This window comes from Rhinopithecus roxellana, chromosome 19 (assembly GCF_007565055.1).
Source record: "Rhinopithecus roxellana isolate Shanxi Qingling chromosome 19, ASM756505v1, whole genome shotgun sequence".
In the NCBI taxonomy this organism is placed as follows: domain Eukaryota; kingdom Metazoa; phylum Chordata; class Mammalia; order Primates; family Cercopithecidae; genus Rhinopithecus; species Rhinopithecus roxellana.
This window is the reverse complement of record NC_044567.1, coordinates 71,032,745-71,051,170: the sequence shown is the minus strand read 5'-3', so window position 1 is coordinate 71,051,170 and position 18,426 is coordinate 71,032,745. Positions and strand designations below refer to the sequence as shown.

The 18,426-nt window shown below is 50.1% G+C and overlaps 2 protein-coding genes across 5 annotated transcripts in view; both read right to left on the bottom strand.

The window, feature by feature from the left end:
* PIK3R6 (phosphoinositide-3-kinase regulatory subunit 6) overlaps positions 1–4,695 on the bottom strand; it is a 68,124-nt gene extending 63,429 nt beyond the window's left edge. For both annotated transcript variants that reach the window (XR_004055142.1, XM_030924006.1), the window contains exon 1: positions 4,541–4,695. The gene's annotated coding sequence lies outside the window, so the exon portion shown is untranslated. The remainder of the gene's footprint in view (positions 1–4,540) is intronic.
* An 11,502-nt stretch (positions 4,696–16,197) lies between these two features.
* Positions 16,198–18,426, bottom strand: part of PIK3R5 (phosphoinositide-3-kinase regulatory subunit 5) — a 31,299-nt gene continuing 29,070 nt past the window's right edge. For all 3 annotated transcript variants that reach the window (XM_010358252.2, XM_030922656.1, XM_030922657.1), the window contains exons 17-18: positions 18,126–18,238; positions 16,198–18,007 (exon numbers count right to left, since the gene is read on the bottom strand). In XM_010358252.2, the coding sequence (XP_010356554.1) occupies positions 17,860–18,007; positions 18,126–18,238 (261 nt within the window). In that variant the 3' untranslated portion in view covers positions 16,198–17,859. The remainder of the gene's footprint in view (positions 18,008–18,125; positions 18,239–18,426) is intronic.

Here is an 18,426-nt window from a genome sequence, read left to right as displayed (position 1 = left end):
TGTGTGGGTGCGAGACCTGAGCAGAAATGCGTTCTGATTGACAGCAGCCAGGTTCAGTACTATTGGAGGTCTGAGACATCCCCTGGGGGTCTTGGAGTGTGTCCCCTGCAGGTAAGGGGACTACGTTATTGCATTTGTTTATCATCTGGCTGCCGCCACTAACATATAAGCTCCCCATGGGCAGGGGCTCCATTTTGCTCACTGTTGAGTCCCCATTACCTGACACTGTTTATACCACATGGAAGGCCCTTGATAAATATGCTTGAATAAATGAATGAATGTCAGGCACTCATATGAAGACAAGGCAGGGTCACTGTCCCAAAGCTACTCTTGGGCTAGATGACAGAAACAAGTCTGTTGGGTATGGTTGCTACAATAAATGACACAGGAAACAGAGATTAGTTTGATGCTCAGAATACGGCAGAGAAGACAGCAGTCCCATAGGAAGCGTGGAGACAGACACAATGTTGAGAAGGACATTGTGCCACATTGACCTGGCAGCTACCTCTGTCACCTGGGGGTGGCCCATCTTTCTTGGGCCCTATCATGGACAGCTGAGGCTGCAATGTTTGACTGCTGCTTTTGTGCCACAAGGGCAATGTGCAAGGTACTGACCAACCAAACATGTCATGAGCATGTTTTAGATGAGCATGTCAGGGCTCATCTAAAAACTCCTCTCCCTCCCGCCGTAGCGCAAGAATAAGACATTACAGGAGAGCAATACACCAGCCTCCACCTGCAGTCAGCAAGACTCCTGGAAGCCAAAATAGGCAGCAGGAAAGTGGCCAAGGGACAAATCCCAACACCTGGGAGACGCCCTGTGGTCACCCCCACCGTGGCCTCTCACTTACACTGCCCACAGCATTCACTCATTATTTCACTTATTCCATAGTTCCTGAGCACCTCCTATGTGTCAGACACTGTTCCAGGTCCTGGGGATGTGACAATAAGTTAAAATACACAAAATGCCTGCTCTCAGAAAGTTTGCCTCTAGTGGGTGTGTAGGGGACAGAAAATTGACCAAATAATTAAATCATATATTGGATAAATATAGTGCTATAAGAATAACCTTGGGAAGGGGAGGGAGGGGTTCTAGAGTTGGGGAGGAGTGTGCAGTGTCTACATATAGATATTTGGATATATAGATATTTAAATATAGATTTAAATTTAAACTTTTAAATTTGATTGTCAATTGATAGATTATAATTGCATATATTTATGAGGTACAAAGTGATATTATGATAGACATATATAACGTGGAGTGATGAAATAAGGCTAATTAACATATCCATCGAATACCTATCCTTTTCCTGGTGAAAACATTTGAAATATTTATTCTCTTAGCAGTTGTGAAATATACAATACACCATTATTAACTATAGTCACCCTGCTGTGCAATGAATCTCAGAAACCGTATTCCTCCCATCTAATGGAAACTTCATACCCTTTGACCAGCATGTCCTTATTTCCCCCAATCCCCAAGTCTGTGTGTGTGTGTTTTGTTTTTTGTTTGTTTGTTTGTTTGTTTTTGAGACACAGTCTCACTCTATCTGCCAGGTTGGAATGCAGTGGCACGATCTTGGCTCACCACAACCTCCACCTCCCAGGTTCAAGCAATTCTCCTGCCTCAGCCTCCCGAGTAGCTGGGACTACAGGCGCACACCACCACGCCCAGCTAATCTTTTGTATTTTAGTAAAGGTGGGGTTTCACCATGTTGGCCAGAATAGTCTCGATCTCCTGACCTCGTGATCCTCCCGCCTCGGCCTCCCAAAGTGCTGGGATTACAGGCGTGAGCCACCGTGCCCCGCCCCTTCACAGTTCTTGGCAGAGGGATGAGATCGGAGACAAAGAATGAATGAACGAACAAAGGGATGAGTGAATTGGGATTCAGAGAGCATTCTTCCTTAAACACAGAGCATCAGTACTGAGCAAGTCGCAAGCCAGGTGCACACACACAGCTCTTCACTCCCTTGGGGTACAACAAGCCCAAGGACCGACCACAGAACCATAGAGGCGTTCTACGGACAGGGCAGAAAGAAGCGAATGGGGGCCACCTGTTCATAGCTGCTGCTCCCTGTCATTGGTGTAAGATAAAGTGGGGGTGACCTCCTGGATAGAAGAGAATACTGAAGTAAGAGGGCTTGGAGGAGGATCCGAGGAAGCCTGGCTCAGGTTCAGTGTTTCTGTCATGAAGATTCCAGATCTGACAGTCCCTTGTCCCCCCATCCCCCCAGCCCCCCATTGCTGGCTCCTGGGACAAGCTGTTCAGACAGAAGAACCCACCACCTAGGCCTCCCTATACCTGCAGGAATAAAACCTGGGCAGAAAAGACGCAGAGCTTCCAGGCCTCCCTGTACCACAGCTGCAGGAATAAAGCCTGGGCAGAAAAGACGCGGAGCTTCCCAGGACTACACTCTGCCTCCTGTCCTCCAGCCGCTCCTGTGGCACAGAGACAGGGAACCTGCCGAGCCTGGGTGACCTGCCTCTGTTGCCTCTCATCTTCTCCCACCAGAGCTGCCTCATGCCCTCAGGGTTTTAGGGGCAGCTCAGGCTTGCCAGACACCATAGCTGTGTTTTTGTTTTTTTGGATCAGAGTGTGTGGTGACTGAGTTGGCAGTGAGGGAGTAAGGGAGTGAGAAGACAGAGCTCTGGGTCCTGAGGGGGCCCCTCAACCTTTAGCCCTTGCCCCCATGAGGTCTACTTTTCAGATTCCCAAGTGACCGGGAGGTGAGGGTCCTGCTGCCCGGGCTGGCCCCCGTGGACAGGGACAGGCCTGTTTCCTCAGCTGTGTCTGCTTCTGACCAGAAGGAAACACCTGGATATGAAAGAGCCAGTGGGGTGGGGGTGGGGGAGCATTGTTCCCAGGGGCAGGGAAGCTTGATGGGATCTAATGGGGCCCGAATGCAGCAGGGAGCAGAGGGTGACGACTGCAGCTTGGCATCTGCAGCCACCATGTCAGCTGAAGCACTTGCATGGAGACAGTATAGGGCCCGCAGCAGGTTCTAATGGGAGGCAGCGGGACATGGTGGCCAGGCAGGTGGCATTCCAATCCTGTCAATAGGGCAACTTGGGCTGCTTGCTTAAAACCTCCGTGCCTCAGTTTCCCTATCTTAAAGGGGACTTGACAACAATGCCTACCTCATAGGCTTGTCATGAGACTAAATGAGATGATATCTGAAAACCACTTAGAGCTAAATAAATAAATGGACCGTGCCGGGCACGGTGGCTCGTGCCTGTAATACCAGCACTTTGGGAGGCCGAGGTGGGCGGATCACAAAGTCAGGAGATCAAGACCATCCTGGCTAACACGGTGAAAATACAAAAAATTACTACCGAAAATACACAAAATTAGCCAGGTGTGGTGGTGCGCGCCTGTAGTCCCAGCTACTCAGGAGGCTGAGGTAGGAGAATCGCTTGAACCCAGGAGATGGAGGTTGCAGTGAGCTGAGATCGCGCCACTGTACTCCAGCCTGGGCGACAGAGTGAGACTCTGTCTCAACAACAACAACAACAACAACAAAAAAAAAAAAAAAAAGGACCGGCCCGCGAGTGCTCTGTACGCCCCCCAGTAGCAGACACACACCCCTTCTAGCTGTGCTCCCCCCAAAACCTGACTTTCCCACCTGCTTTCCTGCCTCTGGGGGTTTGCACACTTTGCTCCCCATTGCTGGGGTGCCTCTTGCCACCTCTTTGCACACCAGGTCCTCCCTTGAGCCTCAGCCAGGAGCCACCTTCCATGGAAACCTCCCTGAGCCCACACCCTGCAGTCTCTCTTTCATCCTGCACACACCACACACTGCCTGGCTCACTGAGGACCCTGGCAGGTATTACTTTCTGGGTTGGTCACTCGCAGCTGTGTTCAGACCCTCTTTGCAGGCAGTCAGCTCCTCAAGGACAGAGACCAGGCCTCGGTCAGACGCTGGCACACATAGAAGATACCCGATTCGTGTGTAGGGAGAGAATCGGCCAGACCAGCATGACTTTCACCAAATTCCCCAGGAAAGTGATGGACAGATGATGTCCCAGAAAGGACACGGACTGGGACCCAGATGCTTCACACTGAGTCTTGCTCCTTGCTACCCCACTCTGCAATCTTTGGCAGATTGCTTCATTTCCCTAAGCCTCAGTCTTCTGTCCTATAAAATGGCACTAAAACACTTATCCAGTCAACCTGTAACTGCTGGTGAGAATCAAATGGGAAAATGGGTGTACTCTGCAGCACGGGGCATGAATCATTAGTCCTATTATTAACGGCGTGTACAGGATTCCAGAAGAAAGGAGAATCCTTCTTACAGGGTCCTGTGCCCTTTCTTCTTATGAAAATGGGATGAAACAGTCTTGACTTGGCAGAGTTACCCTGCAGTGTCTGAGGTCACCCTTCTCAGAAAGGTGGCCGTGGCAGCCCCGAGCCTGGGTAAATAAGAGCCAGGGGTGTTTCAGCCCCCTCAGGGCTCCCCTTCCAGCTCCCTCCTTTCCACCCCTCTGTCTGTTCTGCTCAGATCTGCCTGCCTGGCGAGCTCCATCCAAGCCAGCACTTACCTTGGCTCAGTGGTAGCTTCTGGGCTCCCCAAGTCCTTCAACCAACTCCTTACAGTCCTGTGCAAGGCCCCCAGTCCCAGAGAAGCAGATGTCTTGGGAGGGCCTCCACGGGTGTCTGTGGTCTTGACTGTGCTCTTCAGATCTGCAGAGGAAAGCTCGATGTCTCACAGCTCTGTCCCCTCCTCTTCCTTCCCCTTCCTTGTGGCCCTCGAAGCTCCTCCCAGAATGTGTTCTGCTGTGAGACTGTGTGCTAAAGAAGCATCTGTGGTCACCCACGGTCACTGGAGGTCCTTTATTCTGATCGAATGCGACCAATTTTATGGGACGGGAGGGACACCTCCCAAGAGACTCCCTCTGGTGTTGACGGGGGAGGGATTGATGCAGGGAGCCCTGACCTCTCTCTCAAGCTCCAGACTCACCAACCATCCCCCATTCCTGGACATGGCCAGTCAGATGTCCCTCAAGCACCTCCATCTCAACAGGTACAAACCGAGCTCATCATTTCCCCCTCTAAGCCCACTTCTCTGTTTCCCGCCTCAGAATCAGCAACCTCAGGGTCATCAACGCCTCCCTCTCCCTCACCTGTTACGTCTAAACTGCACCAAGCCCTGTCCATAGCTCATGAATCCTCCACTTTCTTCCATCCATATGGCTGTCACTATTTCACCTGACTACCATGATCTTTCTCCTGAACCACCACAATGGCCTGAGGTCCTTCACCCCACAGCCAAAGGTCTCTAAGAGTGAAACACAAATTCCTTCATGTTACAGTCCTGCTACAACCTTCAATGGCTCCTTATTACTTTAAAGAGAATGGCCAGACTCCTCAGTGTGACTTGCCAGACCCTTCTTGATCTGGTCCCTCCCTAAACTCCAAGCTCATGCTTTATCCCTCATTCCAGCCCCTCCCAGAAGTACTGCAGTCTCTTAACGATCCAGGCTGTGGGAATCGCTTCCCAGCCCTTCTCCTGGCTCACCTCTTGTCATTTGTTATTTATCAGAGAAGAAGAAAAAGCAAGCCTGAGAGGCAGGAAGAAAGTGGAGTGCCAGGGACGCTGGCAGAAGACAGAATGCGAAGGAGGAGATGATGGTCAACAATGTCAATGATTGCAGAGAGGACACAGGTGAAGAGAATGAAAACGCACCTGCTGTCCTTGGCGATTAGGAGAGAGCAGTGCTGGGCAGGGACAGTAGAGCTTCTGGGGGAAGTCGATCAACTGCATGGTGACACGTTTGCTATTTTGTCATTTTCTTTCTTTTTTTCACATTTTGAAGCCAAACACTATTTGGGAGAGTCTCTGACACATTTCTAGAGCTTCGAAAAACTCACAGATTCTGTGCTGTCATCCTGTTGGGCCTAATGGGTAAATGGCTCTAGAAAGTGACAGATTGCTGACAGCATGGTTTGAGTGCTGGATCCAGCTATGCCTGAAATTCTGGTGCTAAATCTACTCTTGGACTGTTCATTGTATATGATGCAATAAATTCCATTCTTTTTTGGATTAAGCCTGTTGGAGTTTGTCACTTAACTCAACCCAAATAGCTTTGGGGCTGTGAAGTCACTGATCTTTTTCTGTAGGGGCTTGACTAGGTTCTATGCTGACCCCTCATTTTGCAGAGGAAGCTATTTGGAAAAGAAGTCCAGAAATGTAAATCATTTACTCTACAGCTATGCCTTCCTCCCACAGCTGCTTCTTTTCTGTCCCCTTCATGTGACTGAAGTCACATTCTATCTCGCATCTTCGTATTAATGTTCTCAGCTCACATGTCTGCCTTGCTCCTCCTCCCTCCCTCAGTGAGTTCTGAAGGAGCAGGGGCTAGGGTGTTGTTCATTATTCCATCCATCACAGGGTGAAAGAGTGTTAAGAGAATGCTTGGCTTATTTGTGAAGCAAATGGGTGACTGAATGAAGGAAATGAATATGCCCAGGACAGAATAAAGGACCAAGAACTCAGCCCCTGCAGGTTCCAGACTCAGCAGCACCCGGGCAGTGTGGCCACCCTGGGCAGCCACAGGGTGGCTTATCTTATCAGCCTTGACTTTATCTTATCAGCCTTGACTTTAACTGAATCGGAAATCACAAGCTGAGGTCACTTCTTGTGGGTGCATTGCTGTCTTATCATCAGCTACCATTTCTGCAACTGCATTGGCTCTGGTAGCCATGGAGAGGGCAGCTTGGTGACCATAGAGGGCCCCCAGAGCTGTCCCTTGCAAAGAGGAGCTAGGGTGCTTTCATTTTTGAGTGCACACTGCTGATAGCCAGCCAGGAACAAAGGACAGCGGGAGGAGGAGGTGACAATAGGAAGGACCAAGTTCCCCCACGGCCCCCAGTACACCGTCCCTACCATCACCAAGGCAAGGCGGCACTACCCCTTTGACCAATTCCAGCCATGTCTTTCCTCTCCAGACCATGTTCTTAGGATTTGTTTAATCTGAGTTTTCCAGGCTGTGCTCTTACCAGGTTTCTCATCTGCACCAATCTCCCAAGAGCAGACCCCTCTTTCTCTGCCGAAAGGCAAATGATCCATCAGCATCAGAACTGTAAAAATTAGGGTTCCCTGCTTTCATTGTACTAGGTCTCAGATGACCTGGTCAGCTAATGGAGGCAAAGACCCCCCAGAATGATCAATGCCCAAGATACAGAAGCAGAAGGCTCACCATCTATTGCCACTCCTCCTCCTCCTCCTCCCTCTGCCACCCTCCTCTGCCAAGTGAGGGTCCCCACTCCTGGTAACCCTTCTGGGCATAGCTGCAGTGGCCTCTCCTCAGGTTCCCCTATCTCAGCCCGGGTGTTTGGAAGTCTGTTCACGTAACTCACCTTGGGGTTACAAAGTCACTTACTTTCTCTACAGATGAACCACTGCTTCTATTCCATCCTCATCCATTTTCTAGTCCATGACAAAGCCACTGAGAGCTTTAAACAAAAATTAAATATTCTTGCCACTGTGGACTGAGCCATGGGTGAGGGGGGCCAGATACTGGCATTGGGGAGGTCTGCAGGACCACAGTATTGGAGTCAGGCAAGAATTATTTGCTTAGAACAGGAGGCCCCCAGGGTCGCTTGTGTCCTTGCCTGCAGTGCCACCCACCATGGGAGCTGCTCTGGGATTATTCAGCATTGAAGGCAGCAGATTTTGTCATTTCAGTTTTCTAAGGAATCCACTTACATATAATACTAATAAGCAAAGTCGATTTTACTAAAGATTATGTGGGAGGATAAAGGGAGAGTACATCACACATCTCTTGGCAAACTATTCAAAAATCCTCTGTGGATAGTTCAGAGGATCCCAACGTCCCTCCTCAAAGCCGTGCCATTGGAGCGGGCAACCTGGAATAGGGTGGAGTTTTGTGCTTTTTCCTTTCTTTCTTCTCCCCACATGACCCTGACACACTAGCACTGGTTCCTCCATCTTGGATTTTTTCACAGACATACCTGAATTGTCTTTGACGTGCATTTAGAGCACTTCAATTCCATTCCAATTCTTAACTCCCCAATTTCTCTCTCTCTCTCTTTTTTTTTTTTTTTTTTTTTTTTGAGATGGAGTCCTGCTCTGTCGCCCAGGCTGGAGTGCAGTGGCGCGATCTCGGTTCACTGCAACCTCCGCATCTGGGATTCACGCCATTCTCCTGCCTCAGTCTCCCAAGTAGCTGGGACTATAGGCGCCCGTCACCATGCCTGACTAATTTTTTTGTATTTTTAGTAGAGATGGGGTTTCACCGTGTTAGCCAGGATGGTCTCGATCTCTTGACCTTGTGATTCGCCCGTCTCGGCCTCCCAAAGTGCTGGGATTACAAGCGTGAGCCACCGCGCCTGGCCAGCTCCTCATTTTTCTACCCCCAACTCATTACCACCACCCACACAGATGGCTCTCTGGTTGGCAGGACCCATTTTTAGAAAACTGTGAAAGGGAATAAACCAGAAAAAAGCTGTTAGGAGAACACATTTTGCTTCGTTTAAACAATCACCTCATGAGTCAGCTACAGTTATACAGATAGGTCAAGTTTAAAAGCTCACATCCCTGGTGGAGGTGAGACTCCAACCAAGGACCCCCAAGTCCTAGGACTTCCCACCCGACCCCAGGAAGATCTGTAGGCTGAGCCAGCCTGAATCCTGAATCACTCGACCTCAGTCCAGGAAGGCCAAGGCAGTGGCACAGGCAGTACCCACCTCCAGGGCACTTCTGCCTCTGGTGCAGTCCCTCCAGCTCTTGCCCACAGCCCGGGGGCAGGCAGGACAGCATTATGCTCTAAGCCAGTGGTTCCCTAAGGGTAATCCCTGGACCAGTAGCATCAGCATTGCCCTGGAAATCTGTTATCAACTAGTACTGTCTGCTGTGGCTGTGGAAAGGGAGGAACAGTGCACACTTCGGGAATCTTCCATCCTTTACTTCCAGCAGTGTTATTTGGCAGGGTGCATGCAGAATCAGGGCTAATTGGGGTGATAGAAGAAGCAGATTTATGCTTCATATCCAAACAGTCACCCTCTCAGCCATTCTTCTTTTTGGTGGTGGTGGGGAAGTTTTGATTTTAAATGCCATCAATATTCTTTTTTCGTTAAGCTGTAAAGTTTAAAAAACTAGTCAAGTAGGCTAGGCATGGTGGCTCATGCCTATAATCCCAGCACTTTGGGAGGCCGAGGCAGGTGGATCACCTGAGGTCAGGAGTTCGAGACCAGCCTGGCCAATGTGGTGAAACATCATCTCTACTGAATATACAAAAATTAGCTGGACATGGTGGCCAGTGCCTGTAATCCCACCTACTCGGGAGGCTGAGGCAGGATAATCACTTGAACCTGGGAGGCGGAAGTTTCAGTGAGCCAAGATTGTGCCATTGCACTCCAGCCTGGTTAACAGAGCAAGACTTCATCTCAAACAAACAAACAAACAAACAACAACAAAAACTGGTTAGGTAATCCACAAATATATTTCCATTATAAAAACACTCAAGCATTGTAGGAACCTAAGAGTTAAACAGGAGAGTCTCTCTCCTCCCCATCCCCAATTTCTTTACCCTCCCACCCACTGGTAACCGTGGTAAATAGCTTGGGATGGTTTATACACATAAGCGCTATAGAAATTGCTCTTCAACTTGCTTTGTTTCCTTGAAGATCACGACATATCAGTGCATAAGGATCAACTGCATTCTTTCCTTAAATAAAAGTGTACATTTTTGTTTGGACTAGTCACACATTTACAGGGTTCAAAATGGGAAGGACACAGAGAAAAATCAGTCTCTCCCTCTTCCGAAAGCCATCCTTTAGTTGGTGAAGTAAACCTTGTGACCTCCTCCTTCTCTTTTGCAGGTGCAACTGTCCCCTCTCCCAAACTCCTTGGTACTGGCAGCTCTGGGATGGTGTGAGAGGGCAGACATCTTGGGGTTGCCGTGAAGGGTGGGGCTTGGTCTCTTCTCATTTCCCCTGTTCTCATGGCTGCCTTGAGAGGGAGACCAAGTGGACCCCTGCTTCCTCTCCCTCAGCCCCTAATACCACAGGTTCCTCCTTGGACACGCTTTTGCTGGCGGAGCTGAGCTGGGGAGGTGTTAGGAGTCTCTTGATTTGCATGATATGCATATCACCCTCTCCATTTTCTTCTCCCAAATGAACTCACACCAGGAACTGGAACAAATCAAGATGGCTGGGGTCAACCAGGAGATCAGTGCAAAAACACAAAGACTCCAACTTCTCATTATTTATACAAATTGCCTGCCCTCCACACATATGTGCAGGACCACACATGCACTCACACACACACACACACTGAGACACACCCCCAAAAGTGAGCCAAGCCACCTGGCTGGGCCCTCCTCCTGGCACGTGCTTCTCACTCTGTGTGACCCTGTGCAGGCCTCTCCCAGTCTCTGGGCCTCAGTTTCCTCCTCTGTAACCTGAGGGGCTGCAGATTGGGTGTGCAAAGCCCTCCTCAGCTTTCTCAGCCCCAAAACGATTCTGTTTTGGCCTCAGAGACTTTCGGCTACAGTTTTGCTCAGAGAAAGCCTCTGGTCCCTGGTTGCAAGGGCCCCTTTCTTGGGTGTGTGGGGGTGGGGGCTGCTCCGCTCCCTCCCTCCTCCTCCCCAGAGGTCTCGGGGGACCCCCTTCAGTCCACTCTGGAGCCAGGAGCGACATTCACCATTCACTGAGGGCTTCCTTCCTGACTGCCCTCCCCTCAGCAGTGGTCAGTGCAGACCAGCCTGGAGTCCCGCCAACCCAGTCCGGCCCCAGCTTCCGCTCCTCCTGTATGCCCCCGCCAACTTTTCCACCCCTGCCACTCCCACCATTCGTGAGGTTGTGTGAACACAGCTTCTATTTTGAAACCATCAGAGCGTCTCCAGCGATCCATTAGAAATGAAGCCATCCTGGCCGGGCGCGGTGGCTCAAGCCTGTAATCCCAGCACTTTGAGAGGCCGAGACGGGCGGATCACGAGGTCAGGAGATCGAGACCATCCTGGCTAACACGGTGAAACCCCGTCTCTACTAAAAATACAAAAACTAGCCGGGCGAGGTGGCGGGCTCCTGTGGTCCCAGCTACTCGGGAGGCTGAGGCAGGAGAATGGCGTAAACCCGGGAGGCGGAGGTTGCAGTGAGCTGAGATCTGGCCACTGCACTCCAGTCCGGGCGACAGAGCGAGACTCCGCCTCAAAAAAAAAAAAAAAAAAAAAAAGAAAGAAAGAAATGAAGCCATCCTTCTCAGACATCTGTGTGATCCTTTTCATGGCCTCAGCTTAGCCACCACCCACATGAGAGGTTCGACAGAGCAGCAGAGATTAGTGGTTAAGCGCAGGGACTCCAGAGCCCGCCTGTCCGTGCTTAAATCCTGGATTCCCCTTTTTACTGTTTCGGTGACCTTGGACAAGTTACTTGTCTCTGCCTCAGTTTCCCTGCCTGCAAAAGGGGGCATAATTGTGCCTAGCTCATGGGGTTGCAGCACAAACAAGTTAACATAAGCATGTAAAGCACACAGAGCAGTGCCTGACACGTGCTCAGTAGGTGCTGAAAGTGATTGCTGATAGCTCAGTTCACTCGATGTGGACATTCACAGGTGATGCTCTGTGCAGGTGGCAATGACTGAGACGCTGCACCTTTGAGCTCGAAATAGCTGAGATCCTTCGAACGAGCGTCATTTCTTCCCACTCCCCCTGTGCAAAGAGGGGCAGACACATGCGTCTGCTGTGACCACAGCCATGTCTCCAGGGAGCCCACACTCAGAGTCTCCAGGGCTGTGGTCCCAGCCAGGACATAGGTGTGCCTGCGCACAGAACAGAGAGAAATAAGCCGGCACGCCTGGGGACAGAGTCTGCCACCTGCCTCACTTTGCCTCCAGAGGGATGGGGGATGGCACCCTCTCCCAGGAAGCATTTCCTTTACCCTGATTTTACTGGTAGGGTTGGGGGAAGAAAGAGAAGGATTCAGAGACTTGGGAAAAGAAGGAAGTGGATTCTTCCTCAAGAAAACGGGGGAGCCCTTTTCCCAGGGAAGCTGTGAACATTCCCGGTGCTGGAGTGGGTGGCAGTGTGGCAACGAGGGAGGGTCAGTCTGAAGGCCCAGGGCAGGCACCAGGCAGGCTGGGTCCACACAGCATCTCGGGTGTGCCTGGACCTGCCAGGGCTGAAAACTGTGCTGCCTCTGCTTAGAGCCCTTTCTCCTGGTGGAGACATGACTGGGATGCCACGGACTTCAGGGAGAGGTCTGAAGATGGTGATAGACCACTACCTTCCGGCCCCTAGCGGAAGCTCCCAGCTGCCTGAGGAGAACAAAAAGGTGTAAGCCATTGTGTCTGGAGGAGCCCCCCCTCGGTAAGTCTTCTGCTCACCGGGAGCCCTGGGGCTGGGCAGGCTACCTGGACTACAGTCTCAGCAGCATCATCCCCTTTCACATTGCATCCCCTGATAAGCCCTACACACTCCCTGGAAAGTAGACACCGTGTCATTTTCACAGGCAAGGAACCGAGGCTTGGAGACATTGTGAGGCGGCCAGGGTCACTCCAAGGGTGAGTGCTCCCGCTCCTCCCTGGCCTCCCTGTGATCCGAGGTTTAGCCTGAGAGAGTGCCGCATCCAGCAAAGGGAGTGGAGGAAATGTGAGGCCAGAGGGGTTCCACCAGGTGCAGGAAGGAATGACGGAACTGGAGGCCGAGAGAGCACTCCCTTCTATAGCCCCAAACCCTGAGACCTGCAGTGCACAGCTTGATTTTGGTCCCCTAACGGAGGCCTGCCCAGCCTTTTAGGAAGCAGGAAGTGGCAAAGGGAGACACCCATCTCCTTCCAAAGCTGGAGAAATATACCCATTCCAGGGAGGGCAAGACTAGGAGGTCAACACCCCTATGGCAGGAGTAATTCCACTCTTGAGTAGTGGGACATGAGAGTCTTCAAGTTTATGGCCAGCTCCTGAGCTCATGGTGAGGTACCACGCAGAGGAGGGGCCACCTTGAGGAGGAGGGTGGGGTGCTGAAAAGGACAGCCTCCTCCTTTCTCTTCATCTGCCAACAGCAGGACCCGGTAAGGGTTCTAGTTTCAGTCCCCTACCCTGGCCCCTTTCCTCAGTGTTCAATGACTTGGATTACAAAAGCTTATGGACTTGATGAGACATTCTGGCTCACAGGCCCTTCAGTCTGTAATCACTTGGCCCATGGATTCGCCTACAGATCATGGTGATTGTATCCAGGGTATGTGTCTGACCAATGGGGGATCCATTCTTAGGTTAGCCAGTGATTTTTCTGAAGTATGGTTTAAAGAATCTTCTATCTGGGCGCGGTGGCTCACGCCTGTAATCCCAGCACTTTGGGAGGCCGAGGTGGATGGATCACCTGAGGTCAGGAGTTCGAGACCAGCCTGGCCAACATGGTGAAACCCCGTTTCTACTAAAAAAAAAAAAAATAAAAATGAGCCAGGTGTGGTGGCGGGCACCTGTAGTCCCAGCTACTTGGGAGGTTGAGGCAGGAGAATCGTTTGAACCCGGGAGGTGGAGGCTGCAGTGAGCCGAGGTCGCGCCACAATGTTCTATCAATTTCAATAACATCAGATTTGCTAATTGTGTTGTCCAGATCTTACATATCTCTATTAATTTTTTTTGTCTATGTGTTCTATCAGCGATTGAGAGAGGTAGGTTGACCACTGTGGTTATGGAGACTTCTAATTCTGTCCATTTTTGTTTTATATTTATATATAGTTTATATTTATATATAGTGACATATATTTGTATTTATATATAATTTTCAGTTGTTATTTGGTGTATATAGCTTTATAACTGTAATACTTTTTGTTGGACTCCTTAATCTTTATGAAATGTTCTTTATTTTTTGTAATGCTTCTGCTGTTAAATCTTTGGATATTAGTGTATTAACACCAGCTTTTTTGGTCTGGTTTTGCATGGTGTGATTCTTTCTGTCCTTTTGCTTTGAACCTTTCTGTGATGTTATCTTTAAACTGTGTCCCTTGTGAGCAGTTTATAAGGATTTTTTTTGTTTTTTGGGTTTTTTTTGAGATGGAGTCTCGCTCTGTCACCCAGGCTGGAGTGCAGTGGTGCAATCTCGGCTCACTGCAAGCTCTGCCTCCGGGTTCACGCCATTCTCCTGCCTCAGCCTCCCAAGTAGCTGGGACTACAGGTGCCCGCCACCACGCCTGGCTAATTTTTTTGTATTTTTAGTAGAGACGGGGTTTCACCGTGTTAGCCAGGATGGTCTCGATCTCCTGACCTTGTGATCCGCCCGCCTGGCCTCCCAAAGTGCTGGGATTACAAGTGTGAGCCACCACACCTGGCCACTGCAGTTTATAAGATTTTTTTAAAAAGTAATTATCAGACAATTCTGGGTGTGTGATTCCAGGTTAGTAGGTTTGTTTTTTCCCCTCATACTTTAAAGAGATCATTTCATCATCTCTGGCTTCCATTGTTTCTGTTGAAAGAGGGAGTTCTCAGTTTAATTGTTGCTGCTTTGAAGATAAAGTGTATTATTTTCCTCTGTCTTTAATATTTTCTCATTACATTTCTTTCTTTCGAAGTTTGACAGTAAGGGGTGTGTGTGTGTGTGTGTGTGTGTGTGTGTGGTTTAAGAAAAAAAAAAAACTAAACTCCAGATTGTATTGGGATTTTACCAGTTTTTAGATTAATGTTTCAGGATTCAAGCCAGTGTCCACTGCTTAGTTTTCAGGTTTACTCCTTCTCTTTTTGTCTGTTTCTCAGTCTTTCCTTATTTTTCGTGACACTAAGAAAGTACTGGTCAGGTTATCTGGTCCCATAGTCTGGGTTTATATGATGTTTTTTTCTCTTGATTAGACTGGAGTTCTGGAAAGAACATCAAAGGTAAAGTGCACTTCTCACGTGATTTTGTTTTTTTTTTCTTGTGTGGAGATTCTTGTGTCAAATTTCCTGTGTAAAATTTGCTGGGTTTATTAAGTCTGCGGGTTGATGTGCTTCCTCAGTGTTAGCCAATTATTGGCAGAAGGAATATTGTTCCCGTTCCAGGCTCCATTCCTAGGAGGTATCGCGTGCCTCTGCTGGCCTCTCAGGCTGGTCCAACGTGTCTGAGAGGCCAGCTAAGCAGGTCTGCACCCATCCTGCAGCTTGGAGCCAAACCACTCGGAGCCTAAGCCAAACCACCTGAACCACCTAGATCAGTGGGTCCCTAGATGACCTCTAGATGCATGAGCGAGAACAAATGATCCGAGACTTAGTCCCCTGAATTGAAGGCATGCTTCATTGTTTGCAATAGCCAGCTGATGCAGAGCTGAAACAGCTCACAGTTCTTTCTCTCTCCATCCTGAATAGTGTTCTGGGAACCTGGTACTTACCTCCCTCTCCCAAGCCACAGGTGTCCTCTACCATCCCTCCACTTCTTCTTCTCTCCCGCCTTATCACCCAAGTCGAAAGGCAGTCCCAGATCCAGAGGGCCGTTATTGAGCTCTCTTCCCTCGCTCTCAGCTACATGGTAGGTCCGGGATCCACTGTGCCACCACCCACCAACAGCAACAGCCTCAGGCCCATCCCCTCCCTAGGGCTTGGGGTACAGAGAACAGATGGATATATGGGTGTATATTTCTCAAGTGAAGTGGTACAGGAAACCCCAAATGTTGAGTCCTTAGGTGTAGGATTTTTTGTTCTGTGGGTCGGTGAGTATGGTGAGGCTTAAGCAGAACAGTATTGGGGAAAATTTTCACCCAAATATATTTTCTATAGGGTGGAAAATTACAAAAGGAAAAATAAAACAATCCCCTATGAAGCTTCTTTCTGGTATAAATAAAATGATCTATATAAACTGTCCAACTAGCAGGTGTCATGCAGCAAAATAACTACTGGTCATTAAATATAAGACAAATCAAGTTTTATTTGACAAAAATATTAAATTCCACTTATTAATTCCTGGACATCTGTTGATCATGTAACAGGACAACCTGCCCATACAGCAAAAAAGTATTGAAGATACATGGCCCGCCACTCTTCTGGAGCTTAGAGCAAGAGCAGACATGAAGACAGGGAAGAGGCCGGGTGCGGTGGCTCACACCTGTAATCCCAGCACTTTGGGAGGCCGAGGCAGGCGGATCACGAGGTCAGGAGATCGAGACCATCCTGGCTAACACGGTGAAACCCCGTCTCTACCAAAATACAAAAAATTAGCCGGGCGTGGCGGCGTGCACCTGTAGTCCCAGCTACTCGAGAGGCTGAGGCAGGAGGATGGCGTGAACCCAGGAGGCGGAGCTTGCAGTGAGCCAAGATTGCACCACTGCACTCCAGCCTGGGCGACAGAGCGAGACTCTGTCGAAAAAAAAAAAAAAAAAAAGATGGGAGAAACGGCCAGGCAAGGTAGAAGCTGGCTGTGTCCACATCTCTCAAGTCATGTGTACTCTGGGCTGGAATTTCATGTAAGACCTTTTGGGCATAATGAATTAGGAGGAGGAGAAGAGGGACTTTGTGCGGGATACAGTTCATGCTTCCGTGGCTGCTTTCTCCACGTCTATCAGTCCAAATCCTGGTCTTGACTTCTGCTCTCTCTAGTCCACGTTGGTTTCTAGCTTCTTAAACGACTTCAAGCTACTCTCTTTGAATCTTAGACTCTCATGTCCTATCCTAGGCTGACCAGGTCCCATGCACCAGTGCCATTTCCCCTGAGTTGGGCACTAAGCTCTGTGAGACCAGTCACTCCATCCTCTGTTCTGGGATCTTGCCCAGGTGCCGGAAGAGTGCCAGTGAACTTGCGGGCATGGAAGATTTTGCACACAAAGATTGAGATGGGAGTGGGAGGGCCAATGTGATACAGAAGGGGGTGAAGGGTGGGGCCCCTGAGCAGCCCACCCCTTACCCTGACGAAGGTCTCTGGAATGTCTGGAATGTCTCTTCCCCCTTCAGTCTGGGTTCTGCCTCAGCCATGAACTGGGAAGGAGTGAGGAGCATCCCAACGGAGGTGAGAGTATCCCAGTGGCTCCAAACAGGAGGAATAGGTGTTCAGAAAGTCAGGTGCTAAGCTTTACTGAGCACCTACTGGGAGCTCAGCACTGGGCTAGGTGCTTTGCAGACAATTTAACCTTTTAAGGATACCTTATTTCCACTCCAACTCTCCACTCCATTTTAGTGCTGAGGAAATGGAGGCTCAAAGGTAATTAACTTCCTCTGGTGATTTAGCTAGAACCGAGCTGCTACTGAATTTAAGCCTATACTGTCTTCCAAGAATCTCAGATCCAAAAAGGGGATCAAGAGAGAATCTGTGCCGAGTTCTGAGAGTAGACAGGTCTAGCATTAGTGCCGTTTTTCCAGAGAATCAGGAAACCTGAGAGAGAGAAATTGTTGGTGTGTGTGTGTGTGTGTGTGTGTGTGTGTGTGTGTGTGTGTGTGTGTGTTTGGAGGGAGAGGTGGTCTTGAAGTAGAGAAATATTTCATCCACATTTCAGTCACCCGAGTCCCAGAGAGGAGGGGACTGAACTCCAGACATACAGGGTCCTCAAGTCTTTGACGAAGTAAGGGGTAGGCTCAGCCAAGGTTGAGAGAAAAGGCCCAAGCCATCCCCCTGAGCACCAGAGCCTCAGATCTTCCTTCTAGAAAGCATCCTAGACCATGCTAGTGGTCAGGCACTTCGGAGGTCAATTTATCCATCCTTCTCCTTCTACTGCGAGGAATCTGAGAGGCAATGGGGTCTGGCCCTTCTCTCCCTGATAGCTGTTCCTTTCCCAGAACCCTGAGGCCCCAGAAACCCTCTACTCCAGACCCGGCTCACTGCAGGACCCACAGTGGGACTCTGTCTCTGCACAGGACCACTCAGTTCTCCACAGAGAGGGACTGTCCCGGAGGGGTCACAGAGGAGGTTGCCCCAGGGCTTCTGTCCAGTCTGGCGCTGGGCCCACACTAGGGCAGAGCTCCACTGAAAGTCATGATGGGCAGGCAGAGAAGGGAGCAGAGGTCAGGCGCGGCCTGGGCCGGCAGGTCAGGAGGCCTCTGGGGTGGCGAGGAGAGGTCGCTCTTCTCCGGCTTGTAGCAGGGTGAAACCTCACATCTGTGGGGCAGGGCAGGGGCCAGGGATCAGAGCAAGCCCCCATCCCTCCAGCTCCTTCCAGGCCTCTGGGTTGGTGGGAGCAGAAACTGCTCCCCTCCCTGGGATACCCCTTTCCTACCTGACTACACTCTGCAGGATCTTCCTCTCATCCTGATCCAGGCACACAGCAAATGGGCAGCTGTTGGAACCGATGATCTGCACCTTGTCCACTTTGATCTGCGATGTGCTAATCTGGAAGGAAGGCCCAGGTCAGCCCCGAATCCCTGGCCACGCAACACTGCCAGCCCCTGGCAGTTCTTTCTCTCAGAACTGCCCATCCGCTTCTGGGGGTGTGGGAGGGCAGGGGTTTGTCTGACTGCACTCCAGGGTTAATGGCCAGGTCAGGGGAGGGAGCCTGAGGCCTCCCTCAGCCCCTGCCT